The following is a 19,807-nucleotide window of genomic DNA, read 5'->3' on the forward strand; positions in this document are numbered from 1 at the left end:
GAATAGAAGAGGTGAAGTACATTGAACATATGTTATCATTGTTCGTACCACCACACGGCACCATGTATCTGAATTCAGAGCATCCCAACATGTGCCAACATGCTTCATTCCTATCACTAAGCTTCACCCTCAACAGAAATGTGTCTTAAGAAAGGGAAGTACAGGAAGTCCCTCAAGATGTATGGTACTTGGATTAATCACAAAAATGGGATTCCCTATTGTTCAGTACCTGGGTGGGTGAGAATGGGAACTTTTTTTGTAAAGGTGTAAAAGATCTATTTTCAAGGAAATCCATTTTAGAAAAATCAAGGATCTGGAAATTGATTCCTTTAAAACTATTAGTGTTCTGTAGCCCCCTGGAAAGTCTTCATGTACCTCTGCTTGAAGATAACTACTCTGTGAGAATCAGAGAATGTGAATTTTCATAATGATTTTGAAAGTCCCGATATGTAGTGTCCCTAAACTCCTCCTAAATTCTCACCTTCCGTAGCAACCCATAGACTGTTGAGATCAGAGGATTTACTACTACATTTCTCAGGATATCTTGCCATTGTTCTTTGAATATTCAAGCTGAATAAATTGCATATTTACTCATATCATCAGGTCTATAGCTGCCTCCGTAAACCCTGGTAGTGTAGTGGTTAAGAGTTAGGCTGCTAACCAAAGGTTGGCAGTTTGAATCCACCAGGCCTTCCTTGGAAACCCTATGGGACAGTTCTGCTCTGTTCTGTAAGGCCACTATGAGTCAGAATCAACTCGATGGCAATGGGTTTTTTTTATAGCTGGCTCTGAGAAGAGATTACACAAGACCACAGAAGTGAAATCTGACAACTAGATGAGGCTATAAGGACAAGGAAAAAGATCAGCATGCGTTAGGTGGTTGCAAGTCTTTAAATAAAACGGGAAGAAAACATTTAGACGTTTTCGATCTATTCAAATTAAATTTTTATATTCACTCCTTATCAAGAGTTTTGGGCTTTGGTAGCATGAGACCTCAGCTACCTTAAGCTTAAACTTGGGTCAAGCCTAATTTTGGCAACAAACACAAAATCATTTGAAAAAAGAAAGAAAGAAAACCTAGAAGGTTGGCTGTTTCTGACTCCAAAGAGGAAGAACTGAATTCCTGGGTTCTCTCCTTCAGCCATGTCTAAGCTCAGTTATGGCAGAAGAATCTTAAGGACAAGAAGATCAATACCAGGGCCAGTCTTGTCAGCAAATGCATCCCCTAAATCCCTTTTCTTTTAATATCAGTATGAACCTATGACTTACGTCCCTAAACCTGTTTGAACCTGTTTATATTTTAGGTTGTTTGTATTAACAAACAATGTTTCCATTTAGCTCCCTAAAATCACCACTTTTATACATCAGGGATTGTCTTCTTTTCTGTCATTCTAGATACCTAGCTTTTCTGGAGCTTTTCCAGCTCCTTTATGTCTTCCTTGGGGTCTATGCCTAGATACGCACATGGCCCTCCAGATGCCTCTGCTGCTGACTTTGAGAAAGGGGAAGGTAGAGGAACTCTCCTGCTGTGTGTTTTTAAACTATGACTATGTTTTGGTGTGTATGTCTGGCATTAGTTTGGCTTGTCTGGAATTGTCTGCAAGAGAAACATCCTATAATAAACTGAGTCAGAAAAGTAGTTTTTGTTAGCATAAGGACGGTGTGATTATTATCAGACCTTAGCAGGGTAGCAAAAGGTGTCACTTACATGCTAAGTGGCCTGCAAGGCACAGTCACAGCACCAGAAGTAAGGATTGGAATCCTGACCAGAAGAGAGGGAGAAGTTTACCTTTATTGAGCTTTATGCATTCTAAGTAATTTGCTCTATAATTGTATGATATAAAAATAGAAGTGTTTAAATTACACATAATAGGAGATATTAGAGGAAGGCCAAAAAATAAAGTCATTAAGTGGCTGAGCAGGAATTCAAATGTTTAATACATAGCCCATGTTTCTTTCCTTACATCGTTCAACAGGAGTTATTGATCATCTACTATTTGCCACACACCGTGCTAGGATGTGAGGATTCAAAGATGGGTAAGACATAGTTCTTGTCCTTCAGGATATTTGAGTCTATCAAGAGAGGCAAATACATAAATATGGTAAAACCCATTGCTGTCAAGTTGATTCCAACTCATAGTGACCCTATAGGACAGAGTAAAATTGCCCCATAGGATTTTCAAGGAGCGCCTGGTGGATTCAAACGGCAGATCTTTTGGTTAGCAGCCAAGCCCCTAACAATTGTGCCATGAGGGCTCCAATTATAGTAAAGTGACTATATAAGTAATATACAGTAGAAGGGTGCTATTTGAGTGAAAAAGAAGGTCACATACCTTCAATGTGGAGCAAATAGATCCCAATTCCTCTGGGTAAAATACAGTGTTAGAAATCAGAGGGGGGTGTGTGTGTGTGAGTGTATCCTTATATTTGAATTTTTTATCGTAGTTTGAAAAAGATGGGCAGTGATACACTGTAGAATAATTTTAAATTTGTGACAAGCCAAAGTTAGGAAGTTAACAACAACAACAAAAAAATTGCCATCGAGTTGATTCCAACTCATAGCAAGCAACCCTACAGGACAGGGTAGAACTGCCCCATAAGGTTTCAAGGCTGTAATCTTTATAGTAACAGACTGCCACAGCTTTCTCCCGTTAGCAGCAGAGCTCCTACCCGCTGTGCCACCAGGGCTCCAAATATAGTAAAAAAATATATATATATATAGTAAAGTGACTCTATAATACACAGTAGGAGGGAGCTATCTGAGTGAAAAAGAAGGTCACATACTTTTAATGTGGAGCAAATAGATCCCAATTCCTCTTTGGGTAAAATACAGTGTTAGAAATTGGAGGGGTGTGTGTGTATGTGTTCTTATATTTGAATTTCTTATCGTAGTTTGAAAAAGTTGGGCAGTGATATATTCTGGGATAATTTTAGATTTGCGACAAGCCAAAGTTAGGGAGAGAAGTTAACCAAAAAAAAAAAAAAAAAATGTCATCGAGTTCATTCCAACTCATAGCAACCCTATGGGACAGAGTAGAACTGCCCTATAAGGTTTCAAGGCTGTAATCTTTATAGAAACAGACTTCCACAGCTGTCTCCAGTAGAGCAGCTGGTGAACTTGAACTGCCAACCTTTTAGTTGGCAGCTGAGCACTTAACCAGTGTGCCACCAGGGCTCCTTGGGCGGGAAGTGAAGTGCACCCTGTGAAGCCGCCTGTTTACTTTCACTGCTACTTTCCTGTGAGGCCTGAAAATTCCTGTGCTAAGGGAAGAATAAAAGCTGGTTCCAAAAAAAACCAAACCTGTTGCCATCGAGTCAATTTTGACTCATAGCGACCCTATGGACAAAGTAGAACTTCCCCATTGGGTTTCCAGAGAGCACCTGGTGGATTTGAACTGCTGACCTTTTGGTCAGTGGTTGTGGCACTTAACACTACACCACCAGGGTTTCCAAAAGGTGGTTAGCAACCCTTTATTAAGTTAAATAAGCAGCCACTGCTGATGGTGACAATCAACAGGGAAGTCAATAGCATCTGACATAGCTAGAAAAATGTTTTTCTTTAATATTTGTTTTGAAATTGTACCCCATTTCTCTTCACCTTTTTTATGAAAGAGTGTCTGATCAACTTTTTTAGGTCCCTCACAGCTCCACATAGTAAAACCAAAACCAAACCTGTCGCCCTCGAGTCAATTCCAACTCATAGTGACCCTATAGGGCAGAGTAGAACTGTCCTATAGGGCTTCCAAGGAGTGGCTGATGGATTCAAACTGCTGACCTTTTGGTTAGCAGCCTAAGCTCTTAACCACTGCACCACCAAGGCCCTATAAAACCTGTTCCTATTGAGTCAATTCTGACTCATAGTGACCCTATATAGTAGGTGCTGTATAAGTGCCTCTAACTGGAACTCAGATTAATGCACCATTTAGTAACAGTTATCCTGAAGAGCAGAAAACCCCCCGAGTTACCTTTAATTCAAGAAGTATGGCTGGCTAATTTACCACTGTGTGGATAATAATATTCTGCAGTTACCTAACTCTTCAAATACACCATCTTGTTTTACAAAACTCCCATAATAGTAAAACTGCAGTGTCTATCATAACACCTGATGCATAGAAGATTTATTAAAAGAATGCATGGATGAATAATTGTTTTACTTTCATGTATTTTAAGATGATAACCAGGAATCCCAACGGACCTTTGTAGCATAGCTTTTGTGACAAGGGATTGAGAAGAGCTGGATATTGTTTGTGAAATAATTAAAATAATAATAATTACCATTGATTTTGCACTACCCTGTGCCAGGGACTTTGTATTTATTATCTCATTTAATCTTCACAGCAACCCTAGGAAGCAGATACTAGTATTATACCCATTTTACACTTAAGGATTTTGAGGTTTAAAGGGATTAAGTCATTCTCCCAAAGTCAAGTAACTGGGAAGTGGCAGCCTACTTTCAAACCACCCAGGTCTGCTCTTTTCCAGAGCCCATACCTTTGATCACTAAGAATCAAGGCGTGTATTTTTCGCTACCCCGTTAATTTTTGGAGCTCTCGTGGTATAGTGGCTAAGAACTCGGCTGCTAACCAAAAGGTAGGCAGTTCAAATCTACCAGCTACTCCTTGGAAATCGTATAGGGCGGTCCTGCTCTGTCCTCTAGGGTTGCTATGAGATGGCAGTGGTTTTGGTTTTGGTTTAGTTTTCTTAATTTTTATGAAGTAAATTTCATTACCTACATGGAAAGAAGAGCCAGATGTTAAAATTGCAGATCCTAACATCTATTCTACTATGTAAACTCCAACTTAGATTGCCCTTTGAAAGGATCATTTTAGCAGGGAGAGTTCTATTAGTCCATGATCAGTCATCACTTTTCACCTCAAAGGCTAGTAAGCAAGCTCCTGCTTTTAACTTAATCGTGTATGGTGTGGGTGTGTGGCCCAAAGACATGATTCAGAATTAAATCAGTCCTCCAGCTTCACTTTTCCTCTCAAAGAACCGAAACCACAGTGCTGCATTCTGGTTAATAAAGGACTACGGCCATTTCATTTTGAGGGAATGTGAAATAGGGATTCCTACTCGACAGCAATAGGTTTTTTTTTGTTTAAGGTGGAAATGTGTGTGCATTTCTAAAAAGCAGAATGGTATTCTTGCTTTTTCTTTTTCCTTTTTTTTCTAGTTGCACATTTTTGCTTGAGAATTAACAGTGAGTTAGAAATAGTGTTTAAGGTCAAGGTACTAAATAGCACAAAGTGCGTGCACTTTCCTCTCTACAGAAGTGTTTCTCCGCATTTGAAGGCTTGTCCTCTCCTTTTCAGTATCCGATTTTACCTGAGCTTTCTTAGAATTCGAGAGCATTGATTTTGACTAATATTTTGTTGTCTTTATAAGGACAAAGGATATTCTAGAATTGAGCTCTACATATAAGAGAAGACACCAGGTACATTGAATTTTTTTTTGATGGCAATATCCAAACCAAACATATATCCATTCACAATTTCTATGTGTACACTCCAGTGACATTGGTTACACACTGCACAATGTGTCCCCATTGTCACTATCTGTACTCATATGTTGTATCATCATTAATTTGCACTGCTCCTTAAAGTTCTCATCTGTGCTTCCGATGAACTGTTGTCAGTTTGAACTCATTTAGATAAGTCTTTATAACAGTGCAGTGTTACCTGGTATCTTAGGGCTCTCGAGAAATAGCCTACTTTCATATCTTGTCATTAACAGCCCAAAGTAAAATAATTATGCTATTTTGAATGGTCACTGTATGCTTGGCACCATGCTAAGTACTTGCATGTATGCTGTCTTCAATACTTAATCTCGCTAAGGTTCAGTTTTCCCATCAGAAAAATGAGAACACTTCCATCACAGAGTGATTTTAACTTATTTAAGCTTAAACCCAAAACCCAGTGCCATCGATATTTGGAAGAATTAGGCTTTGATTTCAGCTCTCTCTAGCTCTGAAGGAAACCCTGGTGGTATAGTGGTTAGGTGCTGCGGCTGCTGACCAAAAAGTTGGCAGTTCGAATCCACCAGGCGCTCCTTGGAAACTCAATGGGGCAGTTCTACTCCTGTCCTATAGGGTCGCTATGACTCAACGGCAATGGGTTTGTTTTTTTGGTTTTTTTCTAGCTCTGAAAGCCAGAGCTCCTAACCACTACCCTATGTTGCCTATGGACAACATGTGCATTTCCACATCTGAAAGTTTGTCCCCATGACCCTGGGGACAGAGGTAAAGCTATTTCCTTGTGACCCTGCTTATGCTCTCTGACCAAATACCTGTTTAAAAGTAGTTTGAGCCGTTCTCAGCTAAGACATAATTTGCTATATCAATTTACTTCTATAAAATCTGTTTGGGCCTCCAGTTAGCAAAGTCTAACCTGTTTAGCAGTTACTAAACTATATTGAAAGTTCACTTGGCATCATTTACAGAGAGAAGCCCAAGTAGGTGTTTATACATACCCAGACTCCCCCAAAACATTGCATTGTTGCCCAACACCCAGAGCCACACGTATTTCTCCATCTTCCTCTCTTGGCCCTTCCAAGGGAGCTTTTCACTCTCTAACACACGGGTAACTTCAGGCAACTAACTAGCTCTGAATCTGCACAGCTGGGTTTAAGATCTGACTCTTAACATGGGGTTGCCAGGAGTCAGCTTAGACTTCGCTGCAGCTGGTTTGGTTTTCTAGACTGAAGCTGTATGACCTCAAGGGATCTTAGTCTTTTCATGTGCAAAATGGGAGTAGTATTTGCCCTGCTTCCCTCCCAACTGATTCAAAGATCAAAAGAGAAAAAAGCTTTCTACAAAGAAGAGACACAGTTGCATAATTCTTAAAGGCAAAGGGTTTGGAGCTAAAAGGATACAGGTTTCAAGTCTTATTTTAATACTGACTGGCTGTGTGATTTGGGACCCATTATTTAATCTAGGTGAGCAAAATTATCGTGAAGATTAAATGAGGTAATACAAACCACGTGTAACATACCAAACTAGCTAATTGGTTTCCTTGATTAACAGTGTATTATAAATCGTCTTATCCCAGGATAAGAAAATAAACATGAAAGAAATATTAGAAAGACATGAATAAAGATGTAAATAGATGCTGTATATAAGGATGACATGAGATTTTTGGTATTTGAATATGACCTACGCTCTGTAAATCTTCCAAACATGACCTTCGGTCATCAGCAATAAATGACAGCAGAAGAAACATTTTCATTAAACTTTCTTTTCTCTAAAGAGAAGAATCTCAATTTGCAGACTTTATATCTACATCTTATTTCCTGACCCTTTGCTTGGCACAGAAATTTCCTTAATTACTAATTGTTAAATAGATATGCGTTTGCTTTTCTCAATACCTCTCTGAATGTTGTTTATCAAGCTTATCAAGCCCCCGCCAAGTCTTCCAGAAAGCTATCAAATGTATATTATGCTTCTAGCTGAAGTTAGGAGCATAAAAGAGATGAGGTATGAAAACCACTATGATTGTGCTGTGAGAAAAATTGTTTTATATTTATTCTGAATCAACAGGTGAGTTTGGCACAACCACACTAAATTTTCATAATTTAGATTATGCTTAAAGCAAATTTCCTTTCTTAAGGTGTGGAGACAGTCTTTATGGTGCTAGAAAATTGCAGAGGTCACTCAGCAGAACAGCAATAGAAAGATGTTAAAAAAAAAAACCAATAAAACTTAAAAATAGACTTTTTCTCTTGAAGTATATGAACTTTCAAGTCACTGAAAAATTCTGCTGTCTAGCATAGTAAAATTCACTACTTCTACATTATTGTCTTATGTTTTGCTTTGTCTCTCCCTAGAATGACTACAAAAAACTGTCAATGCAGTGCAAAGATTTTGTTGTTGGACTTCTTGATCTGTGCAGAAATACCGAAGAAGTAGAGGCCATTCTGAATGGGGATGTTGAGATGCGCCATAATGGTGGAGATCACGGCCGTCCAAACCTCAGCCGTTTAAAACTTGCCATTAAATATGAAGTAAAAAAAGTAAGGTCAGGCATGGAGCCCAGTTTACATTATTTCAGTTTTTATTGGTGCTAAATAAGGATGAAGTGTTGATATAGTTAGATTGAGTTGGGTTTTTCTAATTAATAGTCACGCTAAGCAGCATTTTCTCTAACACATCATAAGAGCCTAGTATGAGGCACTTAACCTACAATAAATATCATTCTTTAACATGTAGACTTGTTTATACAGAACACTGCAGTGATTGCCAGTTTCCTTGACTTAAGTAATGACATAACAGTAACTTTGTGTCTCCAAATTAGAAAGCATTTGTTATATGATGGGAACATCATTATTTAAGTCTCAACTCCATTTTCTCGTTTTTTTTATATAGTCCAATTTGGGGCCAAATCCTTCAGTGCCTTCTCTAGTGCATTTTAATCCCTACCAACTGTATCTGTGGGATACTTTTAACTTTCCTTTCCATGTAGTGCCTCCACTTGGCTGCTTTCTTAAATTATGTAAGATATTATTTTAAAAAAAGTTCTTAAAAGCTAGTTTTTATAATAAAAATAAAACATGCGTAGGGTAAATTTTCAAACATTGCAGTAATGCGCCCTTTTTATCTCCCCAGTTTCTAATGGGGAATAGTTAAATGCCATCATGTTTATCTCCACAAATTTATCTCTGAGACATCTTCAAATGTCAGTCAGCAGCATCCATTTTATCTTTTCAAAGACTGCACTAGGTACCACGGAAGAAAAGTCCTGTCAATCTGCTTCTGTTAAAATTGTAGCCAAGAAAATCCTATGGAGCAGTTCTACTCTGTAACACATGGGGTTGATGTGAGTCAGAATTGACTCAAGTATCAACAACAACAGTGTTATATCATTATATTCATTTAATCAATTATTTATGGATATTTATTATTTTCTTTAGATTTTAGTTATTACAAGATACTGCAGTAGACAGCCTTGTTTATATAGCTTGCTTACTTTCATGAATTTATTTTTAGGCAGATTTCTAGATGTAGAATTACCGCATCAATTTTTTTTTGCTATACATTTGCTAAATATCCTTTTTAAAAAGGCATGCCAGTTCGCACGTACACCAACAGTGTATGAGAGGGCTTATTTCCCCCACCCACAATGGGTATTATCCAACTCTTTAGTCTTCACCGTTTTCAGAAGATAAAAATTGTGTCTTGTTTTAATTGTCTTAGAGGTTAAGCATCATTAAGACGCAGTTGTAATTTCTTTATATAATCTATCTTTTAATATTATTTTCCACGTTTTATTTTGGATATTGTTTTTTGTATATTAAATAACTTGGCCCTGTCTAATGTGCAAAGTTTATTTACAAAAAATAAGTATATGAAAAAAATCAAAATTTCACTCATGAAAATAAAAAGTGGTAAAGACTTGAAAGTTTATTATAAAGATTTTTAATTGAAAGCATTTGTGGCACAGGAACAAAAAGAGATCAGTGAAACAGAATAGGCAGTCCAGAAACAGATCCTTTGTTGTTGCTGTTAGGTGCCATCGAGTCGCTTCCAACTCATAGCAACCCTGTGTACAACAGAATGAAACGCTGCCCGGTCCTGCACCATCTTTGCAATCATTTCTATGTTTGAGCCCATTGTTGCAGCCACTGTGTCAATCCGTCTCATTGAGGGTCTTCCTTTTTTTTTTTTTTTGCTGACCTTCTACCTCACCAAGCATAATGTCCTTCTGCAGGGACTGATCACTCCTGATAACATGTCCAAAGTAAGTGTGATGAAGACTCGCCATCCTTGCTTCCAAGGAGCACTTTGGCTGTACTTCTTCCAAGACAGGCTATTCTATAATAATAATATAATATTGTAATATGTATGCAAATATAATATAAAACAGTATAGCACTTTAGGTCAGTGAAGGAAAGGTAATGTATTAAAAATGTAGTATTTAGACGTTTTGGCTAGCAGGAATTTTACATTATGTCTTCTAGATGGGAAAATAATATATAACCATAAAAGCACTTGTGTAAAACATTGATAAATCTTCTTATAATGTTAAATTTCAAAAGTGCTTCTCTGCTTTGAAAGAAAGCCCATTAGTCACAGAGGGAAGGTTTGATGAATTGAAATCTTCTAAATTATGTAATACGTATTTAGAACTTTCTGCCATCCTGATGCCTGTTAACTAGATGCTTTATGTTTGTTCTTCAATTCTAACAATATTTTTTCCACGGGAAATCACAGAACTAAATATTAAAACACACAAAAGTAGTTTATGTTGAAGCTTTCTTTAATCAAGCTGTTAAACGTTTTGTCATTTCCCTGCTAGTTTGTTGCTCATCCAAACTGCCAACAGCAGCTTCTGTCCATCTGGTATGAGAATCTTTCTGGTTTACGGCAGCAGACCATGGCAGTCAAGTTTCTTGTGGTCCTCGCTGTTGCCATCGGACTGCCCTTCCTGGCTCTCATCTACTGGTTTGCCCCGTGCAGCAAGGTATGTCTGTAAAGCCTGAACCACCATCTTCTTCTGTTAGTATGGCTAGTTGTATATGTCAGAACCAGTTAAGCAGGGGAAAATTCTATTTCCAAAATAAGATTTTCAGGGAAATCATACCCATTGCCATCGAGTTGATTCTGACTCATAGTGACTCTATAAGTCAGAGTAGAACCGCCCCACAGAGTTTACAAGGAGTGCCTGGTGAATTTGAACTGCCTACCTTTTAGTTAGCAGCCATAGCACTTAACCACTATGCCACCAGGGTCCCCAGGGAAATCATAGTTGTGTTTAAATAATTTTTATTATTTTAATATTATAAAAATAATACATATTTGCTATAAGAAAAATACAGGAGAGAAAAAAATGAAAAGAAGAGAAAACTCATACTATTAATCATACTATTAATGTGTGAAAGAAAACCTCACTGTGTTGATGTATGTCTTCGTCACCAAGTGCTGCTATAACAGAAATACCACAAGTGGATGGCTTTAACAGAGAGAAGTTTACTCTCTCACAGTCCGGTAGGCTAGAAGTCTGAATTCAGGTGCCAGCTCCAGGGGAAGGCTTTCTCTCTCTGTCAGCTCTGGAGGAAGGTCCTTGTCATCAGTCTTCCCTTGGTCTGGAAGCATCTCAGCAAAGGAATCCCAGGTCCAAAGGATGCACTCTTCTCCCGGCTCTGCTTTCTTGGTGGTGTGAGGTTCCCAAGTCTCTCAGCTTGCTTCTCTCTTTTATGTCTCAAAACAGATTGGCTTAAGACACTATCTAATTTTGTAGGTCTCATCAATATAACTGCCACTAGTCCATCTTATTACATCATAGTGATAGGATTTACAGCACACAGGGAAATCACATCAGAAGATAAAATGGTAGACAATCCTACAGTCATACAAGGGAATCATGACCTGGGCTAGATATTTTGGGGGACACAGTTCAATCCATGACAGTGTATTTCCTTTTAACCCTCTCTCTAGGCATATATATGCATATATTTTTATATATCTTAATGAGGTTATATAATACATTGTGCAGATACTTCTCCAGAAAAAAATTGAGATGCAAGTTTTCATTTTGCATTTATTCGAGCTAATGTGACCAAAAAAAAAATCATAAGTTAAATGAAGGACACTCATCTAAATGCTAATGTAATGTTTGTTTTAGTGAAGAATATATATTTTAGGGGTAGAGTACACTGGAGCCTGAGAGCAAAGGTAACTTTTTTTTTTTTTTATTAACTTTTATTGCGCTGCAAGTGAACGTTTACAAATCAAGTCAGACTGTCACATATAAGTTTATATACCTCTTACTCTGTACTCCCACTTGCTCTCCCCCTAATGAGTCAGCCCTTCCAGTCTCTCCTTTCATGACAATTTTGCCAGCTTCCAACTCTCTCTATCCTCCCATCCCCCCTCCAGACAGGAGATGCCAACACAGTCTCAAGTGTCCACCTGATATAATTAGCTCACTCTTCATCAGCATCTCTCTCCTACCCTCTGTCCAGTCCCTTTCATGTCTGATGAGTTGTCTTCGGGGATGGTTCCTGTCCTGGGCCAACAGAAGGTTTGGGGACCATGACCGCCGGGATTCCTCTAGTCTCAGTCAGACCATTAAGTATGGTCTTTTTATGAGAATTTGGGGTCTGTATCCCACTGATCTCCTGCTCCCTCAGGGGTTCTCTGTTGTGCTCCCTGTCGGGGCAGTCATCGATTGTGGCCGGGCACCATCTAGTTCTTCTGGTCTCAGGATGATGTAGGTCTCTGGTTCATGTGGCCCTTTCTGTCTCTTGGGCTCTTAGTTGTCGTGTGACCTTGGTGTTCTTCATTCTCCTTTGATCCAGGTGGGTTGAGACCAATTGATGCATCTTAGATGGCCGCTTGTTAGCATTTAAGACCCCAGACGCCACATTTCAAAGTGGGATGCAGAATGTTTTCATAATAGAATTATTTTGCCAATTGACTTAGAAGTCCCCTTAAACCATGGTCCCCAGACCCCCGCCCTTGCTCCACTGACCTTTGAAGCATTCAGTTTATCCCGGAAACTTCTTTGCTTTTGGTCCAGTCCAGTTGAGCTGGCCTTCCGTGTATTGAGTGTTGTCCTTCCCTTCACCTAAAGCAGTTCTTATCTACTAATTAATCAGTAAAAAACCCTCTCCCACCCTCCCTCCTTCCCCCTCTCGTAACCACAAAAGTATGTGTTCTCAGTTTATACTATTTCTCAAGATCTTATAATAGTGGTCTTATACAATATTTGTCCTTTTGCCTCTGACTAATTGCGCTCAGCATAATGCCTTCCAGGTTCCTCCATGTTATGAAATGTTTCACAGATTCGTCACTGTTCTTTATCGATGCGTAGTATTCCATTGTGTGAATATACCACAATTTATTTACCCATTCATCTGTTGATGGACACCTTGGTTGCTTCCAGCTTTTTGCTATTGTAAACAGAGCTGCAATAAACATGGGTGTGCATATATCTGTTTGTGTGAAGGCTCTTATTTCTCTAGGGTATATTCCGAGGAGTGGGATTTCTGGGTTGTATGGTATTTCTATTTCTAACTGTTTAAGATAACGCCAGATAGATTTCCAAAGTGGTTGTACCATTTTACATTCCCACCAGCAGTGTATAAGAGTTCCAATCTCTCCGCAGCCTCTCCAACTTTGATTATTTTGTGTTTTTTGGATTAATGCCAGCCTTGTTGGAGTGAGATGGAATCTCATCGTGGTTTTAATTTGCATTTCTCTAATGGCTAATGATCGAGAGCATTTTCTCATCTATCTGTTAGCTGCCTGAATATCTTCTTTAGTGAAGTGTGTGTTCATACCCTTTGCCCACTTCTTGATTGGGTTGTTTGTCTTTTTGTGGTTGAGTTTTGACAGAATCATCTAGATTTTAGAGATCAGGCGCTGGTCGGAGATGTCATAGCTGAAAATTCTTTCCCAGTCTGTAGGTGGTCTTTTTACTCTTTTGGTGAAGTCTTTAGATGAGCATAGGTGTTTGATTTTTAGGAGCTCCCAGTTATCTGGTTTCTCTTCATCATTTTTGGTAATGTTTTGTATTCTGTTTATGCCTTGTATTAGGGCTCCTAGGGTTGTCCCTATTTTTTGTTCCATGATCTTTATCGTTTTAGTCTTTATGTTTAGGTCTTTGATCCACTTGGAGTTAGTTTTTGTGCTTGGTGTGAAGTATGGGTCCTGTTTCATTTTTTTGCAAATGGATATCCAGTTATGCCAGCACCATTTGTTAAAAAGACTATCTTTTCCCCAATTAACTGGCACTGGTCCTTTGTCAAATATCAGCTGCTCATACGTGGATGGATTTATATCTGGGTTCTCAATTCTGTTCCACTGGTCTATGTGCCTGTTGTTGTACCAATACCAGGCTGTTTTGACTACTGTGGCTGCATAATAGGTTCTGAAATCAGGTAGAGTGAGGCCTGCCACTTTCTTCTTCTTTTTCAGTAATGCTTTGCTTATCCGAGGCTTCTTTCCCTTCCATATGAAGTTGGTGATTTGTTTCTCTATCACCTTAAAAAATGACATTGGAATTTGGATCGGAAGTGCATTGTATGTATAGATGGCTTTTGGTAGAATAGACATTTTTACTATGTTAAGTCTTCCTATCCATGAGCAAGGTATGTTTTTCCACTTGAGTATGTCCTTTTGAATTTCTTGTAGTAGAGCTTTGTAGTTTTCTTTGTATAGGTCTTTTACATCCTTGGTAAGATTTATTCCTAAGTATTTTATCTTCTTGGGGGCTACTGTGAATGGTATTGATTTGGTTATTTCCTCTTTGATGTTCTTTTTGTTGATGTAGAGGAATCCAAGTGATTTTTGTATGTTTATCTTATAACCTGAGACTCTGCCAAACTCTTCTGTTTCAGTAGTTTTCTGGAGGATTCCTTAGGGTTTTCTGTGTATAAGATCATGTCATCTGCAAATAGAGATAATTTTACTTCCTCCTTGCCAATCCAGATGCCCTTTATTTCTTTGTCTAGCCTAATTGCTCTGGCTAGGACTTCGAGCACAATGATGAATAAGAGCGGTGATAAAGGGCATCCTTGTCTGGTTCCCGTTCTCAAGGGAAATGCTTTCAGGTTCTCTCCATTTAGAGTGATGTTGGCTGTTGGCTTTGCATAGATGCCCTTTATTATGTTGAGGAATTTTCCTTCCATTCCTATTTTGGTGACAGTTTTTATCATAAATGGGTGTTGGACTTTGTCAAATGCGTTTTCTGCATCAATTGATAAGATCATGTAGTTTTTGTCTTTTGTTTTATTTATGTGGTGGATTACATTAATGGTTTTTCTAATATTAAACCAGCCTTGCATACCTGGTATAAATCCCACTTGGTCGGGGTGAATTATTTTTTTGATATGTTGTTGAATTCTATTGGCTAGAATTTTGTTGAGGATTTTTGCATCTGTGTTCATGAGGGATATAGGTCTGTAATTTTCTTTTTTTGTAATGTCTTTACCTGGTTTTGGTATCAGGGAGATGGTGGCTTCATAAAATGAGCTGGGTAGTATTCCATCATTTTGTATGCTTTGAAATACCTTTAGTAGTAGTGGTGTTAAGTCTTCTCTGAAAGTTTGGTAGAACTTTGCAGTGAAGCCATCCGGGCCAGGGCTTTTTTTGTTGGGAGTTTTTTGATTACCGTTTCAATCTCTTTTTTTGTTATGGGTCTATTTAGTTGTTCTACTTCTGAATGTGTTAGTTTAGGTAGGTAGTGTTTTTCCAGGAATTCATCCATTTCTTGTAGGTTTGCAAATTTGTTAGAGTACAATTTTTCGTAATAATCTGATATGATTCTTTTAATTTCAGTTGGGTCTGTTGCGATGTGGCCCTTCTCATTTCTTATTCGGGTTATTTGTTTCCTTTCCTGTTTTTCTTTAGTCAGTGTAGCCAATGGTTTATCAATTTTGTTAATTTTTTCAAAGAACCAGCTTTTGGCTTTGTTAATTCTTTCAATTGTTTTTCTGTTCTCTAACTCATTTAGTTCAGCTCTAATTTTTATTATTTTTTTTCTTCTGGTGCCTGATGGATTCTTTTGTTGCTCACTTTCTATTTGTTGAAGTTGTAGGGACAGTTCTCTGATTTTGGCTCTTTCTTCTTTTTGTATGTGTGCATTTATCGATATAAATTGGCCTCTGAGCACTGCTTTTGCTGTGTCCCAGAGGTTTTGATAGGAAGTATTTTCATTCTCGTCACATTCTATGAATTTCCTTATTCCCTCCTTGATGTCTTCTATAACCCAGTCTTTTTTCAGGAGGGTATTGTTCAGTTTCCAAGTATTTGATTTCTTTTCCCTAGTTTTTCTGTTATTGATTTCTAGTTTTATTGCCTTGTGGTCTGAGAAGATGCTTTGTAATATTTCAATGTTTTGGATTCTGCAAAGCTTTGTTTTATTACCTAATATGTGGTCTATTCTAGAGAATGTTCCATGTGCGCTAGACAAAAAAGTATATTTTGCAGCAGTTGGGTGGAGAGTTCTGTATAAGTCAATGAGGTCGAGTTGGTTGATTGTTGTAAGTAGGTCTTCCGTGTCTCTATTGAGCTTCTTACTGGATGTCCTGTCCTTCTCCGAAAGTGGTGTGTTGAAGTCTCCTACTATAATTGTGGAGGTGTCTATCTCACTTTTCAGCTCTGTTAAAATTTGATTTACGTATCTTGCAGCCCTGTCATTGGGTGCATAAATATTTAATATGGTTATGTCTTCCTGATCAATTGTCCCTTTTATCATTATATAGTGTCCTTCTTTATCCTTTGTGGTGGATTTAAGTCTAAAGTCTATTTTGTCAGAAATTAATATTGCTTCTCCTCTTCTTTTTTGCTTATTGTTTGCTTGATATATTTTTTTCCATCTTTTGAGTTTTAGTTTGTTTGTGTCTCTAAGTCTAAGGTGTGTCTCTTGTAGGCAGCATATAGATGGATCGTGTTTCTTTATCCAGTCCGAGACTCTCTGTCTCTTTATTGGTGCATTTAGTCCATTTACATTCAGCGTAATTATAGATAAATGTTTAGTGCTGTCTTTTTGATGCCTTTTTATGTGTGTTGTTGACAATTTCATTTTTCCACTTACTTTTTTGTACTGAGACGTTTTTCTTAGTAAATTGTGAGATCCTCATTTTCGTATTGTTTGACATTATGTTTGTTGAGTCGTTACGTTTTTCTTGGCTTTTATCTTGAGTTCTGGAGTTGTTATACCTCTTTGTGGTTACCTTAATATTTACCCCTATTTTTCTAAGTAAAAACCTAACTTGTATTGTTCTATATCGCCTTGTATCACTCTCCATATGACAGTTCTATGCCACCTGTATTTAGTCCCTCTTTTTGATTATTGTGATCTTTTACATATTGACTTCAATGATTCCCTGTTATGAGCATTTTTTTTTTAATTAATCTTAATTTGTTTTTGTGATTTCCCTATTTGAGTTAATATCAGGATGTTCTGTTTTGTGACCTTGTGTTGTGCTGGTATCTGATATTATTGGTTTTCTGACCAAACGATATCCTTTAGTATTTCTTGTAGCTTTGGTTTGGTTTTTGCAAATTCTCTAACTTGTGTTTATCTGTAAATATCTTAATTTTGCCTTCATATTTCAGAGAGAGAGTTTTGCTGGATATATGATCCTTGGCTGGCAGTTTTTCTTCTTCAGTGCTCTGTATATGTCATCCCATTGCCTTCTTGCCTGCATGGTTTCTGCTGAGTGGTCTGAACTTATTCTTATTGATTTTCCCTTGAAGGAGACCTTTCTTTTCTCCCTGGCTGCTTTTAAAATTTTCTCTTTATCTTTGGTTTTGGCAAGTTTGATGATAATATGTCTTGGTGTTTTTCTTTTTGGATCAATCTTAAATGGGGTTCGATGAGCATCTTGGATAGATATCCTTTCGTCTTTCATGATGTCTGGGAAGTTTTCTGTCAGCAGATCTTCAACTATTTTCTCTGTGTTTTATGTCTTCCCTCCCTGTTCTGGGACTCCAATCACACACAAGTTATCCTTCTTGATAGAGTCCCACATCATTCTTAGAGTTTCTTCATTTTTTAAAATTCTTTTATCTGATTTTTTTTCAGCTATGTTGGTGTTAATTCCCTGGTCCTCCAGATGTCCCAGTTTGCATTCTAATTGCTCGAGTCTGCTCCTCTGACTTCCTATTGCGTTGTCTAATTCTGTAATTTTATTGTTAATCTTTTGGATTTCTACATGCTCTCTATGGATTCTTGCAACTTATTAATTTTTCCACTATGTTCTTGAATAATCTTTTTGAGTTCTTCAACAGTTTTATCAGTGTGTTCCTTGGCTTTTTCTGCAGTTTGCCTAATTTCATTTCTGATGTCTTGAAGCGTTCTGTAAATTAGTTTTTTATATTCTGTATCTGATAATTCCAGGATTGTATCTTCATTTGGGAAAGATTTTGATTCTTTTGTTTGGGGGGTTGTAGAAGCTGTCATGGTCTGCTTCTTTATGTGGTTTGATATCGACTGCTGTCTCCGAGCCATCACTAAGATATAAAAAAAATGGTTTATTTTATAATTGCTCACTGAGTCTTGTCTTGTTTTGTTTTCTTTCAATATACGTGGATTGGCTACTAGATTGTGCTGTCTTGTTTGTTGTAGCCCTTGACTTACTTATGAGCTATTACCAGCTGGTTTGGGCTGTTGCCAGATATATATGCCTGAGTCTATTCACTATTCTTGAGTAGAATCTGATTTTGGGTCATCAAGTGTGTGCTGCACCCTAACACCTATCCACCTCGATAAGTAGTGGTGATAGTTGTGTGCACCAGATTCTATTAGCAGCTGGGGTTCACCCTCCAGGGGGAGCAGGGTGCTGACAGGCTTCCCCCAAGTGTCAGTGAAGTAGGTGTGTCTCTATTCCTATAGCACCTTGGTGGGAGGGCACTGCAGCTGTACCTTAGGCCCCCAATGCAAGTACCTCTACTGATTGGTAGATGTCACCCTCCTTAGACCCCTAAGGCAAGAGGCTAGGTGGTCTGGGGGGAGCTTCAGCCCTCAGTTCCCTGCTGTGGGTCAGTTAGGGCTCTGTTGAATAAGCAGAGATATCAGACCTGGGAAACTTGTTTTTCTAGAAAAATCTGCTAAAAAAAAAATGCAGTCAGATCTCTATCAGAACTGCCTTTGGATTATAACCGCCACCTTGTTCCCTGTAGGGATGAAAGTCCGAGATTTGGATCATATATGCTTGGCTGTAGCTGGTTCTGTGTTTTTAGTCCAATTAGGGATGAATTTTTGGTCCCTGGGTTTTTTGTGGTTCTTTCTCTCAGGCCGGAAGAATGGGTTAGGAAAAGCTGCCGCAGAGCCGGAGCTGTTCTCCCTCTGGCTCAGGAAATTCCAATGTTAATGAAGCCGCCTGGGAGGGGTTTGGGAGGGTTCAGAGAAATAGGAGAGTAGCACTTCAGAATATAGCCAAAGTTACTTATCTTGCTTGGAATGACTATTTTATCTGAGATTCCCGAGGAGCGTGTCGCCTATGTGTGCTGGCTGTGTGGAGATGGCCCCTGAGGGTCTGGCCCACTGAAGCCGTGGTCAGATCCTCCGCTGCCAGTCCAAAGCCCAGCGTCAAGGTTCCCCTGCTGGGACGCTGCACTCCCGGCTCAAAATCAGTCGCTGCCTCCCGGGGACTTCTCGTCCTGCCAGGCACGTCGCTGTGCCACCTCCGCGGACTGGCTGGGCCCCCTCCCAGGGTGAGTTCAGGGGGGTAGGGCTGCTCCCCTTGTTTGCGCTGTCATAAGATTTTGCGTCCAGCTCCCCTGGGCCCAGACCTAAGCCCGGTGCCAAGGTTACCTGACTGGGATGCTGGCTCCAGGCTCCGAAAACAGTCACTGCTTCCCTGTATTTGTTCGTTCTCCTTCTCTAAATCTGTGTTTGTTGTTCAGGGTTCGTAGATTGTTATGTATGTGATCCATTCACTTGTTTTTCCGAGTCTTTGTTGCAAGAGGGATCCGAGGTAGCGTCTACCTAGTCCGCCATCTTGGCCCCGCCTCTCCTTTTTTTTTTTTTTAAAGGAAAATCTATCTTCCAGGGTTTTCTGAAGATAGTACATTCGTATGGACCTAGTTTTTCAAGCATGAGAAATGTTGACCCATCAATCTGTTAAGAGGCATGAAAGTTTTTCTGTCCTACATTGACAACAGTCTTAACCTTCATGTTCTTGAAGCCACCTTTCTGGGTCTGCTTAGGCAGACGGAAATAATTCTAAAGTTTTGTGGCTAAAGTGGCTACTGGACCTCCTGTTTGTGTGCTGTGTAGAAATAATAGTTGTATCACTTGCCATTCTTAAATATGGACGGGGCTTGTTTTCACACATTTGTAACACGTGGGTGCAGATACACACA

General features: G+C 38.8%; 1 protein-coding gene across 1 annotated transcript in view; it reads left to right on the forward strand.

Moving 5' to 3' along the window:
* Positions 1-19,807, forward strand: part of TRPC6 (transient receptor potential cation channel subfamily C member 6) — a 154,116-nt gene that overhangs the window by 95,310 nt on the left and 38,999 nt on the right. Inside the window, exons 3-4 of the mRNA XM_049889502.1 lie at positions 7,822-8,007; positions 10,290-10,454. Coding sequence (XP_049745459.1) covers positions 7,822-8,007; positions 10,290-10,454 — 351 coding nt within the window. The remainder of the gene's footprint in view (positions 1-7,821; positions 8,008-10,289; positions 10,455-19,807) is intronic.

Source organism: Elephas maximus, chromosome 7, assembly GCF_024166365.1.
Source record: "Elephas maximus indicus isolate mEleMax1 chromosome 7, mEleMax1 primary haplotype, whole genome shotgun sequence".
Taxonomy (NCBI): Eukaryota; Metazoa; Chordata; class Mammalia; order Proboscidea; family Elephantidae; genus Elephas; species Elephas maximus.